Here is a 20,946-nt window from a genome sequence, read left to right on the forward strand (position 1 = left end):
CTTTGGAAAGGTAGGATTCTTGTGATTCGACTGATATAAACCATTTAAAGATACAATCACAACAGCAGCTACAATCAATGTCTCTGTCAGACCACCAACATACAAACAAACACTTAAAACTGAGGCAACTTAGCAAAGTTTAGCTAGCACATTAGCAGAGGTCTACAACTGAACCTACGACTTGAATAGCAGATACTTCATAAAATAATCAAACATACGTACAGGTCCTGATTCAGAGACGCAAGATCGTCTGTGCAAAGTGGGAACCGCCCCATTTTTCAGGAGTAGCCTGTGTGTGTAGCGTTATAAATCAACTGTAATCACTGATTCCTAATTTTGTCAGTTTTCGAAAGGCCAAACAAACGGGTTTTGCTTTCGCACCGAAACACACAGCGTCTCCAGGACATGGCGCCGCAATTCACCGAAACCTCGCCTTCTTTCTTCGCGCCTGCCTTTGGGCGGGATTATGCTAATAGTTCATGTAGTGATGTATACGTTTGTGGAAGTAACATCCGGACTTCGAACGGGGCGGGTCTGGGGCAGTGTTCTCTGTTAGACCAAATAAATCCTTTTCGGGGAGACTATGAACTTTGCAACTTTGCAGATCTTATACATGCACAAACAGATACATTACACTCCCAAACAGAAGCAAAACATTAAACATCATGACATGACTCCTTTAATTTCACTGTCATACATAATATTTAATAACCACTTTACTCACTTACGTAGTCAGCTCCTTATAAAAATATTAGTATAAAAAATATGATTTATTTGATAGTCATAATTTCAAAGGAAACATGTAAACGCCTCTCGGTACTTCTCGGTACTTCTTCTCTGATTAATGTATAATTTCTGCAGGCGTCATCTAAACAAAACTTCCCGTCAGTTACATACCACAGTCTTGTAAAACCCTGAGAAAATAAAGAGAATCGCTCATTACCTTCCCTTTAATTACTGGCTGAGCGAGCAGCTCAGGTGTGCACTTTACACCAGGGATAGCAGTCAGCGCTACAGGAAGTTCCTACAGCAGAAAACAGTTCACTCTTTATCGTCTGTAGTGTCAGCAATTTTATAGACGTTTTGTATAAGTTACACGGTCTACTACTCTACTCAGTATACAGCATGTACAAAGTACCAATCAACTTTTTCAGTTCTGCTTTCATTTTTAAAATGCCTTCCAAAAAAGAATTTCACTTCCCCACGTGCCTCTTGTTTTACGAACAACAATAACTTGTTCACTGACCCACATGTATTACCGATATACACTGGAAGATATTTGCTATAGTACTGTGGTATTTACTAATGATGAGGCTTCCTGTAGTATAGGCGTACACAGCCAGAGCTTATTGTAGAAAGGCGTATGATCTTAGCGCCAGAGGTTTGTATGATGAATCTGTTGTATTTGCAGTATATGATATATGAATGTTCTGTGTTGGAAGTGGTTTGTCAAAAGGACTATGCTTTTTAAATTACCTTCTTCTCAAACACAGATGAGTATGGAAGCACTTTATTGAGACTGAGACACTGCTGACAGCACATCCTGTATAGAGAACCTAATTTGAAAGGAGGTTGGTTAGGATCTCACATGGTCACATTGCCTTGGTCTATGCGCAGAGCATGCATTCCTACTCACCCAGAATAAACTCCTGAATCTGATCGAAAGCATTAAAGCTCATCAGGTTCTCGCTGATCCAGTAGATGATCTGGACAGGGAAAGCAATGCGCATTAAAACTCTCATTATGATCTCGTACACATATTCACCGCACACAAACATAGACGAATGTTTACGCCAACCAACCCTTAGTGTTGGAAGTCTGACACCTCTTTTATGCTACAGATTCTGAAATGTTTCATGAACGTGGCCAAGAATGAAGAAGTGCCTACATTTACAGAAAGGGGGTATCTGACAGACCTTCCATCCACAGACCTTCTTATAGACTCTTGACAATCTTGCTTACTCACCACTAACTGCTACAAACACGCAGGTGTACATACATTTACATATTTAGCAGACGCTTTTATCCAAAGCGACTTACAAATGAGTAAATACAAGCAAATATACCCAAAAGCAAAAAAAAAAACATACCCCAAAGTGTGGACAGCCAATCAGATTGCACCCTTCAAGATCCTGAAGCTTGTGGCCAGGAAAGTGTACAAAAGGTGCACAGTGGACCTTGTGTACACTTTTCTGTACACCTGGGTTGCCAGTAAAGTACAGGAAACTTTACAGTAAACGGCTACGAAACAATGTTTGCTGAAACATATTTACAATAAAGGACTGTACTATCGTACATAGAATAAAATAACACGTAAGCCAGTACGTTTGCTCGACACAGGATACGAGTGAGCCGAAGGATCTTGCTCAAGAGTTACAATCAAGACAGTTCGGTGGTGCTGGGGTTTGAACACACAACCTTAACCACAACTAGCTGAACGAGCTTGTATTGATTCACTGCAGTCTTTTAGTGGAGGTCATTCGGTGGTTGAAGTATCAGTGCAAGACAGTTGTCGTGGGGTCGTTGTGGTTGCGCAGTGGCTAAGGCTTTGTATTTGACTGTTTTACACCTGTTTACTGTAAATGTTACAGTATTTTACTGGCAACCCACGTAAATGTAAAACTTACAGCAATTTTCTACAGCGTTTACACTTCGTGAGTTTGTGTCACGCAAAGCTCTCATTTACTGTGGATCTTTAACCACGATAAATACTCCACACAAAACCAAACTGACTCACTTTAGCTCTCATAATAAATTCACAAACGGAAAAGCATTCGTGTCTGCCATTCAATCTCTCCCTCATCTCCTTTCCCTCTGTCCCACCTTCTTCTCTAGGTCCTGGTCGGGTCCAAGGTGGACCAGCACACAGTGCAGCGCGGCAAGACGTTGCGCCTCTGGCCGAATAGGGCTAAGTAGCTGAAGCAGGAAATCATGGCTGAGGTTGATGGTATATATCCTGCCCATCCCCCAATCCACCAGCTTGTGACCGGAAATGCTCACTAAAACGTCGTTGACTCCCAGTGCATCCACATGGGCATCGGCACCTGCAGGCCAAGGGGCACAATGTAGGGAATGAACTACCCCATACTGACAAATACACACTAAAACACACTATCCATTAAAACCATCGCCTTTTAAATGTTTACTAATGCAGCCTGTAATGAAACAAAATATGACGAGGTGTCCAAAAGGTTTGCCCGACTCCGTGAGAGGACCACTGAGGAACCTGCTGGGAGTGCTCCGGTTATAGTAGACTCTATGCTAGTGCAAGTCAGTAAGCCTTACGCGGCACAGGAGGTTGCACGTAATCTCAGGGTCTTATACAAGTGCAGGTTTTCTAAAATAATCTCACATAGCTCCTGTAGACTTGTACCTTCGGAGAACTTCTCCTGTAATAATAAAGACTCGTCCCAGGATTGAGCTACTCACCTGACAGAAAGAGACTGTGGCAGAGCAGGTCCTGCTGCCTGCAGTTGATCAGATGGAGGAAGTGGCCAGCTAGATAAACTACAACATAATGACCTGTGGGAGAGTTTCAGAGATCACAACGCATGCTGAGAAAAATTTAACTGCACATCATAAATCAACAGAAAAAAATGAGAGGAACAATAAAGAGCTTGATTCTGTTGACGACTGATTGACTGATTGATTGATTGATTGATTGATTGATTGATTAATAAAGCATTGTGAAATTACGAATGCAGGTGTGAGACTGAATTTTTAACGTTTCTCTCTGAACGAACATCAGTTTTCTCCACTGACCCAAATAGATGAAGAGTGGCTGGAGGGCTGGCATGCTGCCTGGCTGTACGCTTTCTTCAAGTGCTATAGTGAAAGTCTTTCTGAAACCTGCATTTAAAAAAAAAAATCACACAGACAAAAATAAATGTTATCACTCTAACAAATGTGAGTTTATTCAGAAATAACGCTGCAGTCCGTGTACCTCTGTGCACAAACGCAATAGTGTATGTATAATCCTCGACACCATGCAGAGGATGGCTGTAGCACACACACATGATCCCTATAGGGGGGGAAAAAAAAAGACAAGGAGGTTTATATAAGTTTTTGAAGAGTGCCATATGCTCTGGATTATTTTAAATAAAAGAAACAGACAAATTTCTGTTAAAAATGTACAGTTGCAAATGAATTCATGATTAATACACAAATATGTATGTCGGATTAACATATTTCATTGTTGTATTCTGATTAGTATAAGCCAGTTAAACATCCATTAAAATATCTGATCAAACATCCAATGCAGTTGCCATATTCGTGAATTACTTGGACTTTGATTGCCTCCATGAGTGATGTAGCTCATGATGTAAAAATGTAACTTAACTTCTATCCCAAGGCATGCGAGTGAAGATAAAGCAAGAATAATCATTGACTTTGTTTAATAATGTGTCACTATACAGCATTCAGTGTCCTTTCTAAAATCGTAAGCTAACCCAGCGATCTTCAAATGACTTGCCAGTTCTCTCTGTAAAGACCGTCAGTTTCATTCCCTCGTTTTCCCGCTCTTGGAAGTGATCATGTCCGAAATTAATAAACCTAAACAAAGCAAAACACGCAAATGGCCCGTTATTGCACTTTTTGTGTCGAACGATATTTATTATTAAGCTATAGCACTAAAAATAAAACTAACTAATGGGCTGCTTACCTCACAGAGGTGAAAGGATTACTGGGTAACTCCAAGGGGAGTTCAAACTGCCGAACATAAAAACAAACAAACAAATAAATAAATAAAACAGATTTTTATCGGTCATTAAACATGATGCAACACTAAAGAACTGACAATGATGTACAATAATATATTTACCAGGGTCTCAAAATGGTGATCAGGAAAAAACTGTACACACTTAAGCACATATTTCTCCTAAAATAGAACAGAAAAAAAACAGTCATAAAGTGAGTGTAGCAGAAACTCAGAGAACATTCAAAAAATAACTGACTGAGAACATAATCATTGAGAAGACATGAAAGAATGTTGTTGATAAATGCAATATCACTCATGCAGGTAATGCTAATGATAATGAGTCTTTATCGATCACGTGTACATTACAGCACAGTGAAATTCTTTTCTTCGCATACACCAGCATGTCAGGAGGTTGGGGTCAGAGCGCAGGGTCAGACATGATACAGCGCCCCCTGGAGCAGAGAGGGTTAAGGGGCTTGCTCAAGGGCCCAACAGTGGCAGCTTGGCAGTGCTGGGGCTCGAACCCCCAACCTTCTGATCAGTAACCCAGAGCCTTACCTGCCAAGCCACGACTGCCCCAGGTAAAAACATTGATATGGAAGAGAACGGTTTGGGTTCGCTCTTCAAAACTCACTCTGCTTTTATTATAATGTGGTACTTATTTATAACTGTAAATTATCAGGAGCATGCACAGCTGATTTGAATTTGGTGACACCCACAAAACTTCATAAAAGGCAATGCTCAAACAGCTGAAATGAATGAAATGAGTGTCTGGCAAAAAAATTTTTTAAAAATCGCTGTATATAAAAGCGCAATAACTCGTCACAATTTACATCATGATTTGTTCGACTGAGGTTTATATTAGTTCGTCTTCTTATGTGTAATGTTAAACACACTCAGGAGCACGAGTAGGACACAAACTTTGTCTGAAATTAGAGAATTTTCATGAGTTACCATATTCTTTGTGTAACTGCTCCTACGACGAAATGAATCTCTTCACATCCAGCTTGATAAACGAGGCCCACTGTCTACTAGGCTTCGAAAATCTAGCATTTCCTTAGCACTGTTTGTAAATTTATATGCCTATTTCTCATTTCTGTATGAAGGACTGCCACAGCAGCGTCACTCCTGACACTATGGCTAGAAGAGAAGAAATAAGGGGAATTTCTGACCCTGCTTGTTAGGAAGAAGAGTCTCTGGGTGTCCGAGTCCCACTGAACCCAGCAGAACTCGTCCGTCACTCTGTCTTTCCCCAGACGCTCGGTGTTCTGCATCACCTGTTACATCAAAACTCATACACATTCTCAGCTACTCAATAATCATAATATGAAATGACTAAGTCAAATAAAAGCCTGGATGTTTTCACCTGCCTACGTATTATACTGTGGGAGGTGACAATAAATATCTGAATGCTGAAAATGAAATCCGAGTACCCTTTGACTTCACAGCACGGAGAAAACTCTGTTCAGAAGCACTGCATGCACAGCTGATGAAGAACTTCTGTCTGAAATGTTCTGCTTAGTACTGCTTGACTCTATAGTATACAATTGTAGAAAGGAAATTATTTCCAGTCGCAGTAGCCGGTGTCAACCAGATCAGGATGGGTTCCCATAAATCCCTCTCAAGCTTTCTTCCTCATGTTCTCTCAGGGAGTTTTTCCTTGCCCCAGTCACCTCTGGCTTGCTCATTAGAGACCTACATCTAAATCTATATCTGAATTTATGTAAAACTGCTATATGGCAATGTCCATTATTAAAAGCACTAAAGAACTGAATAATACGAAGTAGTACCCGCAATTACTATAGCATGGATACAATGGTTTTACCGGAACTATAACATTTTTTAAAATGATAACGTCTTTATGAGCTCTGCGTCTATTACAGTTCATTCTTGCATGAGTGGAAACTAGTGGGTACAGCTTTTCTGTCTCTTTTACTACTGCTGATTTTTTTTTACGGACAGATATAAGTGATGTATTTTTACACCGATCAGCCATAACGTTAAAACCAGGTGCAGCGAATAACATTGATTATCTCGTTACAGTGGAACCTGTCAAGGGGTGGAATATATCAGGCAGCAAGTGAACAGTCAGCTCTTGAAGTTGATATTGCTCCTAGAATGCAGTGGTTAGTACCTACCAAAAGTGCTCCAAGGAAGGACAACCTTTGAAACGGCGACAGGGTCATGGGCGTCCAAGGCTAGCCGAAGATTTGGTCCGATCCCACAGAAGAGCTACTGTAGCACAAACCGCTGAAAAATTTCATGCTGGTTATGATAGAAAGGAGTGAACACAGAGCATCACTGCGTGCTGTGTATGAGCCCGTACAGCCCACGTAGCTGTAGACCGGTCAGAGTGCCCATGCTGACCCTTGTCCACCGCCGGAAGCGCCTACAATGGATGTGTGAGCATCAGAACTGGAACATGGAGCGACAGAAGAAGGTCGTCTCGTCTGATAAATCCTGTTTTCTTTTACATCATGTGGACTGCCGGGTGCGTGTGCGTCAATTACCTCGGAAGAAGGCGAGCTGGTGGAGGCAGTGTGATGCTTTGGGAAACCTTTGGACCTGGCATTCATGTGGATGTTACTTTGACATGTACTGTACCAACTACATAAACATTGTTGCAGATCAAGTACACCCCTTCATGGGAATGGTATTCCCTAACGGCAGTGGCCTCTTTCAGCAGGATAATGCGCCCTGACACACTGCAAAAATTGATCAGGAACGGTTTGAGGAACATGACAAAGAGTTCAAGGTGTTGACTCGGCCTCCAAATTCCCCAGATCTCAATCCGATCCAGCGTCTGTGGGATGTCCTGGACAAACAAGTCCGATCCACGGAGGCCCCACCTCACAACTTACAGGACTTGAAGGATCTGCTGCTAACGTCTTGGTGCTAAATATCACAGCACACCTACAGATGTCTTGTGGAGTCCATGTCTCGATGGGTCAGGGCTGTTTTGGTGGCACAAGGGAAGACCTACACAATATTATGCAGGTGGTTTTAATGTTATTGCTGATCGGTGTATATGCAAGTAAAAAAACGTCAAAGTTGCGTGTGTGCATTTACTGAAAACAAATGCGTTATAAATGTGTTGTGTTGCGACCGTGTCCGCTCTCCCCTACTACACTGCAATTTTATAATATAAACTATATGGCCAAATGTTTGTGGACACTTGACCATTACACCCATATGCGTTGCCACAACGTTGGAAGCATATAGAATGTCTTTGTATGCTGTAGCGTTACAATTTCCCTTCTCTGGAACTAAGAGGCCCAAATCTGTTCCAGCATGACGACGCCCCTGTGCGCAAAGCGAACGCCATAAAGACATGCGTTGCCAAGGTTGGAGTGGAAGAACTAGAGGGTCCTGCACAGAGCCCTGACCTCAATCCCACTGAACACCTTTGGGATGAACTGGAACACCGACTGCACCCCAGACCTCCTCACTCATCTGACGTCACTAACGCTCTTGTAGCTGAATGAACACAAATCCCCACAGCCACGCTCCAAAATCGAATGGAAAGCCTTCCCAGAAGACTGGAAGCTGTTATTACATCAAAGGGGAGAACCAACTCCATGTTTTAATGCCCATAGTTTTGGAACAATCCCATACGGGTGTGATGGTCAGGTGTCCGTATACTTTTGGTCACATAGTGTATACTGCATTTCATAATACAAACTGCATGCAGTACAAAGACTCACAACTTTACAGCCTTCCTGCCTCCCCAGCAGTATGTGGTACCGGTCAATATCTAGACAAAAAGTAAGAATCAATACATTTGATTAAACAATGGCTTCACTACAGTAAACTTAACATCCTTAAACATTAGCTCTACCATGCGAGTAAGCTGGAAGCATCATCTAGGCCTGATGAACATGTGAAATACAATAAAAGCTCCAAAGCCACAATAAACTGTTAAACAATCAAATCTTAATAAAACTGATCACAAGCTGAAACACATAGGAATATGTTACAAATACACCACACCAATACATACAGCCATCTTCTGCCGCCACCAACAAATGGCTTTCCAGCACAGTGTTCCGTGACGAGTCAGGATACAGGAACTAAAGAAAATGAAAACGTATCTTTATCCTAAACTGGAATAACAGTCAAAAGAATTACAATATGCATTTGGTATTTCAAACCTTAATACATTGGAATTTTATGTCTGAAAAATAAACCAGCTACCACTATATATAAAGTCTACTTCTCCACATTACACACATGTACAGAAAGGTGACAAATTAAAGGGGGGGGGGGCTCTGTTGTGTTGTGGAAGGCATTTTGTTGGCATGGTTTGGGTTCACTTTTCCCCTTAGAGGGAAAGGTCACTGCAAAGCAATACAGTTATTTTGCCTGATCATTTTTATCCTATGATGAAACATGTCTATCTTGCAGGGAGCGGTCTCTTCCAAATAAACATTTCCCCATCCAAAGGGCATGAGGGCTCACTGAATAGTCTGATGAGTGTGAAAATGATGTAAGTCACCAGATCTCAACCCAATTGAACATACTGTATATGAGAGACTTTGGAGTGGTGTGTTAGCGTGCGTGGACAAAAGCACTGAGAAATTATTCTCAAGTAAAGCATGAATAAAGTATAAATATGCCAAACTAATACTTAATACTTAAGCATATTAGACAGAACGCTCCACCACCTGGAAGAATGGTGTTCATCCCTCCAGATCTAAAGGCTTGTCAAATCTATGCCACGGCACAATAAAGCTGTACTGACAGCTCATGGTGACATTACACCTTACATTTTATACGGTTTATTTATTATTCTTTAATTTGTCACCTGAATACAAAGTTTCATCGCATTCTAACCGCTATATGATAATTATCAAAAAGACGGCAGCCTACCTGAACTTTGACCTTGCAATCCACAGCTTTTATAACCTTAGTGTTGTTCATTGGATTTATTTCTATAAGGAGGGTCAGGTATTTTGAAACTAGGAAAAATGGAAGAAAAAAGAGATTTGTGTATATATAGAGATGGCTTTGTAGTGTAGAAACAGTATATACCAATGGGTCATTGGGAATTACTGCCAGAGCAACTATGTTATGTCCAGTTACGAGTATGCTGTGCGCATTTGACTTTCCTCTTCTCCTTTTCTTAGAATTTTTTTTATTGTCTCATTTTTGTTTTTTGTGTGGATTCTGTGCTGATTTTGGACACTTAATGAACATTTGAGCCCTAGCCCTATAACCAGACCAGCCTGAGCCACTTGTATGTTGTGTAGCATGAACCGAAGGAGATAACGTACTCACTAACTGAACTGAAGAGTTTAAACATTTGCACTGGCTCCGACTCTTAAGCTCTGAAGCACAACTGGCATTTCTTGGTGGCCAAGGTATGTTCACACTGCAGTGGCATTCTGCTTAATACACCACAGAAACCACCATCACTACTATCTGGACTACTCTTCATCACCAAGGATAATTGGATATATTGGCTCATGGAATAAACCATAGTCTGCATCCCCAGCTGTGTGTGTCGGATTTAAGTTCCCCTCTTACAGATATACACCTCCTCTTAATCATACGCACTCTGCACTTCTGAAACGTCCAAACTTAATGATCTCCTAACCTCGGCCTCATCCTTGTGTCAACATTCAGGACGACAGAAACTGCTCATTTTATACAGAATTGGTGTCTATATTGGATTGCTTTAACCGTACACAGCATGTAAATGTAATCTGTAGTCGGTATTTCTATTCATCACCTCTCCAGGCCGGAGGCGATTGATGCTAATATTAGGGAATTGCTAATAGATTCCAAACTTTCACGATGGCTATCAAGTTGGGAAAGTTTAAAGTCCGTTGGAAAACACGATGTTTTGTTTTGTCACGCGTTCCCTTTTCTTTTTTGAGTGCATGACAGCATATTGTAGTGATGACTAAAGAATGTGTTCTGCCTAGATAGCTCTTCGTGCATAGATCTACACTCAGACTTATTCAACTGCACATGGATTAAGCGGCATCTCCTTATGACCTCCTGTTAATCAGTAACATACTCAGGAGCTCATAACAATTAGTACGTGAATGGTTTACTCATTAGCTCTGCCATGTGAAAATAATCGCAAACTATGATTGGTCAGCAAAATGAAGCCCCTGAGTTACGTCTACGTGTATTAAGGCGTGTAATTTCCTTTCAATGCAGGGATACAGCTGCAACTAGTTTCATTAATTACAACTTCATTTGAAACTGCTAGGCTGTGATCATTTTTTGTGTACATGTGCTGTGTATATTCTGTGTGTGCGTGTGTGTGTGTGTGTGTGTGTGTGGTAGTTGGAGATACCTGGTTTAAAATGATCCTCTCCTCCCTGTAATGACCGTGTCAGACTGACCGCTGGTGCAAACACAGATAGTTGTTATTATTACTAGGTATTACATTACCAATCACTATAGAGGTAAGATACTGAGGTATATGCAAATAAGCCGTAACATATCAGCGGTAGCTCAGCAGTGAAGGCTCTTTGCATGTGAACAGAAGGCTGTGAATTCAAAGCCAGATCTACCAGAGAGCCTCAACTGCTAACATGCTTTGAATTCTACCTCAGTTGCACAGGTGATGGACAAAACAATGTACATGTGCGATTAATAGAAGGGAGCTATAAAGGAGTATGGTCACTCTTGGTCTCCACAACAGCTTTAATCCTTCTTGGAATGCTGTCATAGAAGTGTTGAATGGTTTGTGGTAGGACATTGGACCATCTTTTCCAAGAAGAAACCTCAGCTTTACTCTCATCTGTGACAATGAGTCTGCCTGGGGAAAGACGTAATGTAAATATAAAATGGTCTGCCTGCGGAATGATGTTTGGGAAATGTTGGAGATGTTTGTCTGATACAATAGACTGCCAGGACAGTAGTGAGCCGTTGCACCTTAGCAAAAGGGTGAGACAGAGCAGGTTTCCCCAGATCTGCTGCATCGCCAATGCACTTCCAATTGCGTTGACCCAGTGGGTCGCCTTCTGTGAGACTAACTGTTGTGAGCCCATTTGTAGAGGATTTATATAAGAAAGAATCTCCTGCTGTCCTGGTAATTTATATACCTCACAGTTACCATGCTGTCAGAACGGCTCAAGCTGTGATAATGTCACAAAAACAGGTAGAACGTACTTGAGGGTGAGGCAGGCCGTCCTAAATTCTGACTGGATGATGTGCCCCTTTTTTTATATCTGAGGCGGAAAACACCTGCTTCCAGATAGTTGGAGCTCATCACAATAAATCGTATGGTCTACTCGAGTACTATGGACCTCCCCTGTAGAGAATATGCGGACGGTCAACACTGACTCGGAATGCCCATCACTGAAAAGGCAAGCCCGAAGGGAACAGCATTCCGGAGCAATGAGAGCACAATGGGTGCATCACACAGACATACTGATGTGAACCAGTCTAACAGACATGCGTTAAAGACTCAAACAAAGACCACTGTCCTTGTGGAAGCATGTAGAGTAGAATCCCCTGTTCTGACCACGTGATCCGTCTTTCTGATTGTGCTTTTTTTGTCCAGGGAAAATAACTTTCTTGGGACAGACAACCTTGGGGTCTCAATGGGGTCTAAATTTGGCCAGGCTCAAAGCTTCAAAGGCTGTGTTGATGGCAGAATTGATGTTTATACTCCTGCAGCTTAGTAATCATCCATGGTTAATTCAGATGACTGTCAGAAGTCAGAGAGTTTGATATTTGTCCGCTTAAGGTTCATACAAAGCTAACAGAACTTATGTCGGTGCCACTCAAGGGTGCTAGTCTGTTTTTGTCATTGAGTGGCTGAACACAGCGCTTCATCTGGTGAGCCACCAGTGCTGTGCCATGAGAGACGATGGCATCTATACAGCCAATCCAAGCTGCTTGTAAGCATGCACTGTGAGGTCAAGTGCAGCGCATCTGAATGCTTTTCCCATAGTTCCAACATTGAAGCACGGACTCTCTGGAGCCTGCCAGTGGCCTCTGTGGTTTATAAAGGCCAAATCTGGCTCACTCCTAGATACTGGTGCAACTGAAGTCGCATATCAGCTGTCGGTTCACAGTCAGCTGGAAAATGCCCGGCAGAGGTGGCTGTCAACATAGCATGCTTAGAGAGAGTCTTGATCCATTTCATCAGCTCTGCATCACTGCATAATTAGCACAGAGAACAAAGACATCATGGCCAAAACAGCTGAAACATCACTGGTGTCTGTCCCTGGCCTCCAAAGGCATTATGGTTTATGTAAAGCGTCTTTGAGTATCTTGAAAAGCGCTCTATAAATAAAACGCATTCCATCCATCCATCCATCTTCTATACCGCTTATCCGACTGGGTCACAGGGAACCTGGAGCTTATCCCATTGAGCATAGGTCACAAGGTGGGGTACACCCTGGACAGGGTGCCAATCTATCGCAAGGCTCAATCACACACCCATTCACACTATGGACACTTTGGACATGCCAATGAGCCTATCATGCACGTCTGGGGGAGGAAACCGGAGTACTTGGAGGAAACCGCCAACGGCACGGGAAGAACATGCAAACTCCGTGCTCACAAGGCCATGGCGGGAATCGAACCCCCAACCCTGGATGTGTCAGGCGAACGTGCTAACCACTAGTCATGATAATTATAATTAAAATAATAATAATAATAATAATAATAAATTATTATCATTATTATTATTATTATTATTAGCTGCCTGAGCACAAATCTAGAATGTTCTCTCCATGTCCACGTCGGTTTCCTCTGGTTTCCTCCTACCTCCCAAAAACATGGCAGTAGGTGCCACTAAGATAAACTGTCTCTGGGTGCAAGTGTGTGTGTGTGTGTGTGTGTGTGTGTGTGTGTGTGAGTGTGTGGTGACCTGTGTGGGTGTATTCCCACTTCACACCTAGTATTTCTTGGGGTGGGCTCTGGATTCACCACAGCCTAAAAGTGAGTGAGATAATGTGCTCTTTACACCGTTCCACTCTTTACCAATGAACGGGCCTTTGATACAGGATGTTTCTGAATGGCCACCATGCCATGAATTTCGTAGATGTGAGGCTCAACACATAGATTTTTTAGAGACTGGGTCATAATGATGCTTATTCATTTTTGGAGACCACTGTTATGCTGTGCTAATGCCATTTGTCTATATTTTGGTGTGCACTGCCATTACAGCACTTTCAAGACTGTTCTCCTTGAAGAATTACATTTCTATTCATTTGTGACTGATGCACCTGCATTTCAACCATATAAAACATGGCCTCTTTGGAACGTTGTTAGCTGTGGTTTTGAAATTGGACACATCAAAGTGCTAAGTCAGACCTTTTTAAAGCTGATACTCTAAGCTGGCAGTCAACCTAATTAAAATCATCTGTACAGCTGCATTTATCATTGGGATTTAGTCATTTCAGAGTCAAGGTCCTTTCTAATGTGGTATTTCTGTTATTTGTCCACCACCTGTAAGCCACTTGGTTTAAATATGTCTGCCTATAATTTGATTCCATATTGTATTTACCATTTATAAATACTGAAGCTACATAAATCAACTAGACATTCTGCTGTAACATATAATGAGCTTCAGAACAGACATCCACTTTCATCCAGTACGCAGGTCAAATTAGCCTGAGAGTGAGAAACCTACCCAGCAGTGTTTCTTCTCTATTCAGAGAGCAGCTGCTAATACACACTTGCTTGTCAAAAGTGTACAGTAGCTGTGAAAAGGGAGAAAAAATAGCAATAAGTAACAGAACATTTAGCGTTTATTTGGCAACATATATTTACATTATATATTACATTATTCAAACTTGGCCATCGATGTGGACTCAAGAATATTATGATGAGAAGCTTTAATAAGAATGAGTTGTTTTGCAAAAGTGTGAGAATTTAATAAAAAAATACATTTCGTTTTGTCATTTATAGTATTTTGTATGTAGAGGAACTACAGACGGGTAAAACGAAACACTAGCATAAAGTGTCTTAGTAACGTCTCCTTCTAGCACAAACAGCTTCAATATGTTTCAACAGCTTCAGCGTAGATTCTACAAGTCTGTACGAGTTCCCTTCATACAGTTAAAGTAAATAGCACGTAATATTTGGTTGCATATCCCTTCCTTGCAATAACTGCATCAAGTCAGTGACCCACTGACATCACCAGCCAAACTGTCGCATTCTTCTTTTGTGTTGCTTTTCCAGGCTTTTTGTTTTGGGGGGTTTCTCTCTTCAGTCTCCTCTTCAGGAGGTGAAATGCTGCTCAGTTGGGTTTGTGAAGGTCTGGTGATTGACTTGTCCAGTCTAGAACCTTCCACTTTTCCCCCCTGATGAAGTCCTGTGTTGAGGTGGAAGTGTGTTTTGGATCGTTGTCTTACTGCATGATGAAGTTCCTCCTGATTAATTCGGACGCATTTCTCTGTAAACTGTCGACAAAATGCTCTTGTAAGCTTCTGAAATCATTCTGCTGCTCCATCATGAGTTCATCATCTATAAAGACTAGTGAGAATGTTCCAGAAGCAGCCGTGACACTACCTCCACCATGTTTCACAGATGAGCTTGTACGTTCTGGATCAGGAGCAGATCCTTTCTTTCTCCACACTTTGGCCTTTCCGTCACTTTGGTAGAGGTTCATCTTGGTTCCAGAACTTTTGTTGCTCATCTCTGTATCTCTTTGTGGATTCCAATCTGGCCTTCCAGTTCTTACTGCTGACGAGAGGTTTGCATCTTGTGGTTTGGCCTCTATATTTCTTCTCTCGAAGTCTTCTTTGAATGGTGGATGGTGATACCTTCACCCCTGCCCCGTGAAGGTTGCTGGTGAGGTCACTGACCGATGTTTTTGGGCTTTTCTTAACGGCTCACAATGTTTCTCATCAGCTGTTGTTGTTTTCCTTGACTGACCCGTTCACTCTCTGTTGTTTAGTACACCAGTGGTTTCTTTCTGGCTCAGGAATTACAAATTGTTGTATGGGCTACGTCTAATGTCGCAATGGCTCGGATTCATTTTTCCTCTTTTCTCAGCTTCAAAATGGCTTGCTTTTCTCTCATAGACAGCTCTCTGGTCTTCATGTTGGTTTATCCTTTTTAACTACAAATGCAGCGTTCACATGCAAAACCCATGGAACAAACCAAGAGTAGATATTCAGAGATATTAAATGTTTAAACAATCACTGCAACAGGACACACCTAGACAACAAGAAAAACCGGGAACGTGTTCCAATATTTTTGATCATTCGACACAAATGGGTTCAAAGAAAAGATGTCATGTTCTAAGTTGTATAACAAGTCTAGATGTAATGAAATCTGAAATTCTCATATTCATCTTTTGATCTCAAACCCAAATGTCTTCAGTGTAAAAAAAAAAAAGAATGAGCCTTGCGGTTCCAGTACTTTCAGAGGTGACTGAATACTGATTTTACGTGGCCCTTCACTGAAAGGAGACAAATCATACCAGCAAAATGCCTCCCACAGAATAACAGAGCCATCGCATCTCCTCATTGTAGGAGTCAAGCCTCTTGGTGTGTACCACACAAGCAACTCATATGTGTGGAGAACATGGTGCAGGATGACTCATTTGATCATATGATTAGTTCTACATCTCTGTAGACCAACGCCTATGGTTATTGCACCATCTTACATTCAGATGTATATTTGTTGTTCTAATAGGAAGTTTGTGCACTGCAACCCTATTATAAGATCCCTCTCCATGTAACTGTTGACAGACTTTCAAAGTCACATAGAGCTTTCCGTCTTGCAAACTTCACATCAATGTTAGGTTCACTGACCACTTAATTGAATCATGCAGTACACCTGCCTGGAAAAATCCGCACTTCTGTTTCTACACTCATTTATCCAGGTTTTCTTTTAACAACCACCTTTATGTGTGTGCACAGAGAAATACCTCCAGGAAGTTTACCTCAAGTCTAATAAAATGCCTTAGTCGGATTTATGTGCATGTGCTGTAGGCCAAAACATGAAACGTACCTTATTCTGTTTGGTTTGAGGGTCGTATTTGCCGATTCTGGTGTTCCCTGTGGCTCCCTGTGAAGTTGAAACACTATTAGTGGCATCATCACACATCCTTGGTGTCTGAGCTTGTTTCACTTACAGTTATGGGAAAAAGAAAGTGCACCCTTTAATCAATTCTATGTTTTTATTTATCAGAGCCTAAATATTAATTGTGTGGTCCGTACCAACTTCTCAAAACAAATAACCTCAGGTAACATCAACAACAAAACAAAAAAAAAACACAATAGATTTCAATATGTAGTCATGTTTTTCACAAAAACGTACACCTACATTCAGAAACCAGGTGGGAAAAGTAAGGTGACCCTTCCTACTTCCACAATCATTAATTAGTAGTCAGATGTTACTAATGAAATGGACAAGATTAGTCAATCAATAAAAAGTGTGGCAACCTGGTTAAAGCAGAACCTTTGCCAGTTTGGTGTTCTGGGGCACTCAGATGTGTGTGTACATCATGCCAAGAAGAAAAGACAGCCATGAACTCAGAGAAGCAATTGTTGCTGCTAATCAATCTGGGAAGGGTTATAAGGCCATTTCCAAACTATGAGAAACTCATTCTACAGTGAGAAGGACTGTTTACAGTTGGAGAGCCTTCAAGACAGTTGCCAATCTTCCCAGGAGTGAGTGTCCCAGCAAATTCAGTCCAAGGTCAGACGGTTTAATGCCCAGAGATATAAAGAAAAACCCAAGAGCTACATGATGTGACCTACAGGCCTCTGTAGGCACATTAAATGTTTATGTTCATGTCAGAACAATCAAAAAAAGACTGCACAAGTATTTCAGGAATGGTGGCTAGGAAAAAATCCTTTCTCTCCAAAAAGAATATGGAGCATGACTTGCATCTGAACAATCCATATAAGTGCTGTAACAATATCCTGTGGACTGATGAGACCAAGATGGAGATGTCTGCTCACCATGCACAGTGACAAGTTTGGCAAAAACCAAACACAGTGCATCACTACAAACACCTCATACCAACTGTGAAGCATGCTGGTGATTTGAGCTTGTTTTGCAGCTATGGGAAACTTGCAGTCAACAGTGAACTCCACTTTATACCCGAATATTCTTGAGACAAATGTGAGGCCATCTGTCCAGCAGTTTAAGCTGGGCTCAAATTGGGTCATGCAACCGGACAATGATCCCAAGCACACCTGCAAACTGACATCAGAATGGCTAAAGAAGAAGAAAAAACGAAGGTGTTGGAATGGCCAAGTCAAAGCCCAGTCCAGCAGTTTAAGCTGGGCTCAAATTGGGTCATGCAACCGGACAATGATCCCAAGCACACCTGCAAACTGACATCAGAATGGCTAAAGAAGAAGAAAAAACGAAGGTGTTGGAATGGCCAAGTCAAAGCCCACCCATAGAGATATTGTTGCTAAAGGTGGTTCTGAAGAAATGTTACTGAATTATAGGGTGTACTTATTTCTCCCCTACGTGGTTTCTGAATGTTGGTTTACTTTTTGAAGAAAGAAAAAGACTACACACTACTACAGAAATCCGTCGTGTTTTGTTGTTGTCACCTGCGGTTATTTGTTTGCTTATAGGGTTAGGGTTAAGTGAAGACCAGCTAATTGTTATTCAAGCCCTGATGAATAAAAACCTCGAATTGAAGGAGGGTGTACTGTGTTTTTCCCATGACTGTATGTTCTGCTTTTTTTTTTTGTTTTGTAGAAACACGTGAAATAAAAAAAAAAATGACTCACTCTCCAGCAATACACGACACCTTCATCCCTCTCAACGTTCAGGATTTGAGTGTCAACAACCAGCACGTCCTCTTTACAGCACAAAACATGCAACGTGAAAAAAACAACGACAATAACAACAACAACATATAAGCTTTCATATATACTTAACGAATCATTAAACAGCGTGAATTCAGGTAAAGTGGGACCCTTCGACTCGTTTATTTTCTTGCCTGATAAACGCAAGTCAAAACTTTTGTTACTAACATTTGGTGTGGAACCGCTTGATAAGCAGGAAAAAGCTCACTTAATTCACGTGACGTCATATACAGGGGTGTTGTCATCATCAAACAGGAAGGTGACCCCAGAAAATCTTGAGGAATTAAACATGATATGAGATTTGCCTATAAGATTATACAACGGTCATGACTAATATATTCCACGTATTTAATAATCTGATTATTGACCTCATTCTGAGTAAGGCAATATTCTGATTAAGCTGTTCACATGAGTTTCTTTTAGAACATTCCTTTCACGTTCCCGTTTTAAGTTACAGAACATAGATCGATTAATGGCACAGGTGATTACGCCACGCCCCACGCCCCACGCCGTCCCCTCCAGAATTTCACGCATCAACATAGAGTTCGTCTTAGTTATGGTACCGTATACAGTATTGGGTTTTTAGTTTTACGAAAGCTTCAAGTGCAGTTAATTATTTGTCGTGCTGTACGTGCAAATAGACGACTGCTTGGAGCGTGGGCTGCGTCCCAAACCACATACTTACCGTCTATATAGTAGCCAAAATACATGTATTTCTCCGACTATATAGTAGGTAAGTACGCGGTTTCGTACGCAGCCGTGCTCGCTTTTGCTGTAAAACGGTTGAGCGTTGCCGTGTGTGATCGTGTCCTGTCGCAAAATGCGGTGAAAACTCTCTCACGACGTTAATAGTGCGATTAAAGTGTGTACATGTCTGTAACGCGACTAAAACAGGAACACTCCACACGTCTTAGTTCCATTTGTGTTCACTTCGAGTATGACTTTAATCGGATTAAGGTCGTCAATAATCTCTGTTCACGTGCTAGTTTCTTAATCAGAGTATCGTCTCAATCGGGTTCATATCGGATTACCGTTGTCCATGTAAACGTACTGATTGTTACTCAGGCCTACTAGTGAGTACGCAGGGATTTGTATACACATCATTTTACACATTAATGTTAATGCTGCTACTGGACATGAATGCAAAAATGTTATTAACCTTTCAGCTGCGTTTTTCGATTGTGATTTACTTTATCTGGTTGTTCTGAATATTTAAACGATTTAAAAAAATATTAGATATGAGCTTGGAAACTACTGAAGATTCCTGTTAGGGTCCTGAACCTGTTGTTATTGTTATTGTACTTCTTAACATGTAGTTAGTTTTACTCTCTCTGCTGTGTTCATACAGGATTAAAATATGCTGATGGTAGACTTGGGTGAGATTTGTTGTTGTTGTTGTTATGATGTACTAATGTTATGACAAAGTCTGCAAGATATAAATAATGTTTTAAACATGTAAATGAGGATGAAAGAACACACGTGTTGCCAGATATAACATTAAAAGTGTTTTGTGTTGGGAATTTTGTTTCATTAAATGCCAAGAAAGCTTAGACACTTTGGAAATAAGTAATAATAATAGTAATAATAAATAAATAACCTGTCCCAATTTAAGTGAATTCACGCTCATTTTCAGCTGTCAAAACCTCACACACACACACACACACTCACCTCTGCGGCTTCTCACGGTCTCCTCTTTGGCTACAAGTGTGGAAACAGCATCTCTCTGAATGTCGAAGGTGGAGGTTAGTTGCAGCATATTTGTGATTATTTTCAGTTTGTCCTTTCTCAGGCGGCGGAGTGAAACAATCCCTGCTGCTGACTGGATCCAGGAAATGAGTCGGTGTCACGTCTCATCGAGTGAAGTGTGTTTATCGAGGCGTTATGGACTCTCAAACTTTTCCCTCAAGCACGAAAGCACTCCAGAGTGTTTAATAATGCCTCCTTCAGCCGACATTTCGACCTGTCCGACTTTCCTTTAGTCCATAACGTGTCAGAACAATGTCTTCGTCTGAATATCCTACAGTCATTTAGTACTGTACGTCACCAATAGGCTTTAACGCAACCTCCATAAACTCAGTTTCACACACTCACACACACTGTACTCGAACATGTTCCATGTGTTTATTCATGTCACTGGCTCACGCGCTTTAAAGACCCCTACAACGTAACGGATTTGTATTTTATTTTTATTTTTATTTTTTTAGTAAATACACACTGTAGTAGTGTCTGCGCTTCGTCAGTTATCGGGAAGCATCTTGTTTAAAACACGCCCCCCTCCGGAGGGAAAACAAAAAGAGGAGGACGGACCCGTTTTCATTTGCTCACGTGCTGTCGGAAATGTTGTCACGTGACGCACATCGAGGTCGAGACCAGAGCACGCTGCATGTCCAATAGAGCAAATAATTAATAGTACAAAAAATATCTTTGTGCATTATTCAGCGACCCTGGAAACACTGTTACAGAAGCAAACTAAATGAACTAAGTCTAATGTAT

At 41.3% G+C, this 20,946-nt stretch overlaps 1 protein-coding gene across 1 annotated transcript in view; it reads right to left on the reverse strand.

The window, feature by feature from the left end:
- Positions 1–20,736, reverse strand: part of gsap (gamma-secretase activating protein) — a 30,295-nt gene extending 9,559 nt beyond the window's left edge. The window contains exons 1-19 of the mRNA XM_053642521.1: positions 20,122–20,736; positions 18,376–18,446; positions 16,631–16,687; positions 14,301–14,370; positions 11,004–11,054; positions 9,566–9,654; positions 8,697–8,766; positions 8,401–8,450; positions 5,869–5,973; positions 4,820–4,876; positions 4,661–4,707; positions 4,472–4,551; positions 3,944–4,021; positions 3,763–3,849; positions 3,430–3,522; positions 2,824–3,044; positions 1,637–1,706; positions 1,477–1,556; positions 944–1,024 (exon numbers count right to left, since the gene is read on the reverse strand). Coding sequence (XP_053498496.1) covers positions 944–1,024; positions 1,477–1,556; positions 1,637–1,706; positions 2,824–3,044; positions 3,430–3,522; positions 3,763–3,849; positions 3,944–4,021; positions 4,472–4,551; positions 4,661–4,707; positions 4,820–4,876; positions 5,869–5,973; positions 8,401–8,450; positions 8,697–8,766; positions 9,566–9,654; positions 11,004–11,054; positions 14,301–14,370; positions 16,631–16,687; positions 18,376–18,446; positions 20,122–20,209 — 1,545 coding nt within the window. The 5' untranslated portion in view covers positions 20,210–20,736. The remainder of the gene's footprint in view (positions 1–943; positions 1,025–1,476; positions 1,557–1,636; positions 1,707–2,823; positions 3,045–3,429; positions 3,523–3,762; positions 3,850–3,943; positions 4,022–4,471; positions 4,552–4,660; positions 4,708–4,819; positions 4,877–5,868; positions 5,974–8,400; positions 8,451–8,696; positions 8,767–9,565; positions 9,655–11,003; positions 11,055–14,300; positions 14,371–16,630; positions 16,688–18,375; positions 18,447–20,121) is intronic.
- Between the last annotated feature and the right edge of the window lie 210 nt (positions 20,737–20,946).

The sequence above is a fragment of the Ictalurus furcatus genome, chromosome 14, assembly GCF_023375685.1.
Source record: "Ictalurus furcatus strain D&B chromosome 14, Billie_1.0, whole genome shotgun sequence".
Lineage (NCBI taxonomy): Eukaryota > Metazoa > Chordata > Actinopteri > Siluriformes > Ictaluridae > Ictalurus > Ictalurus furcatus.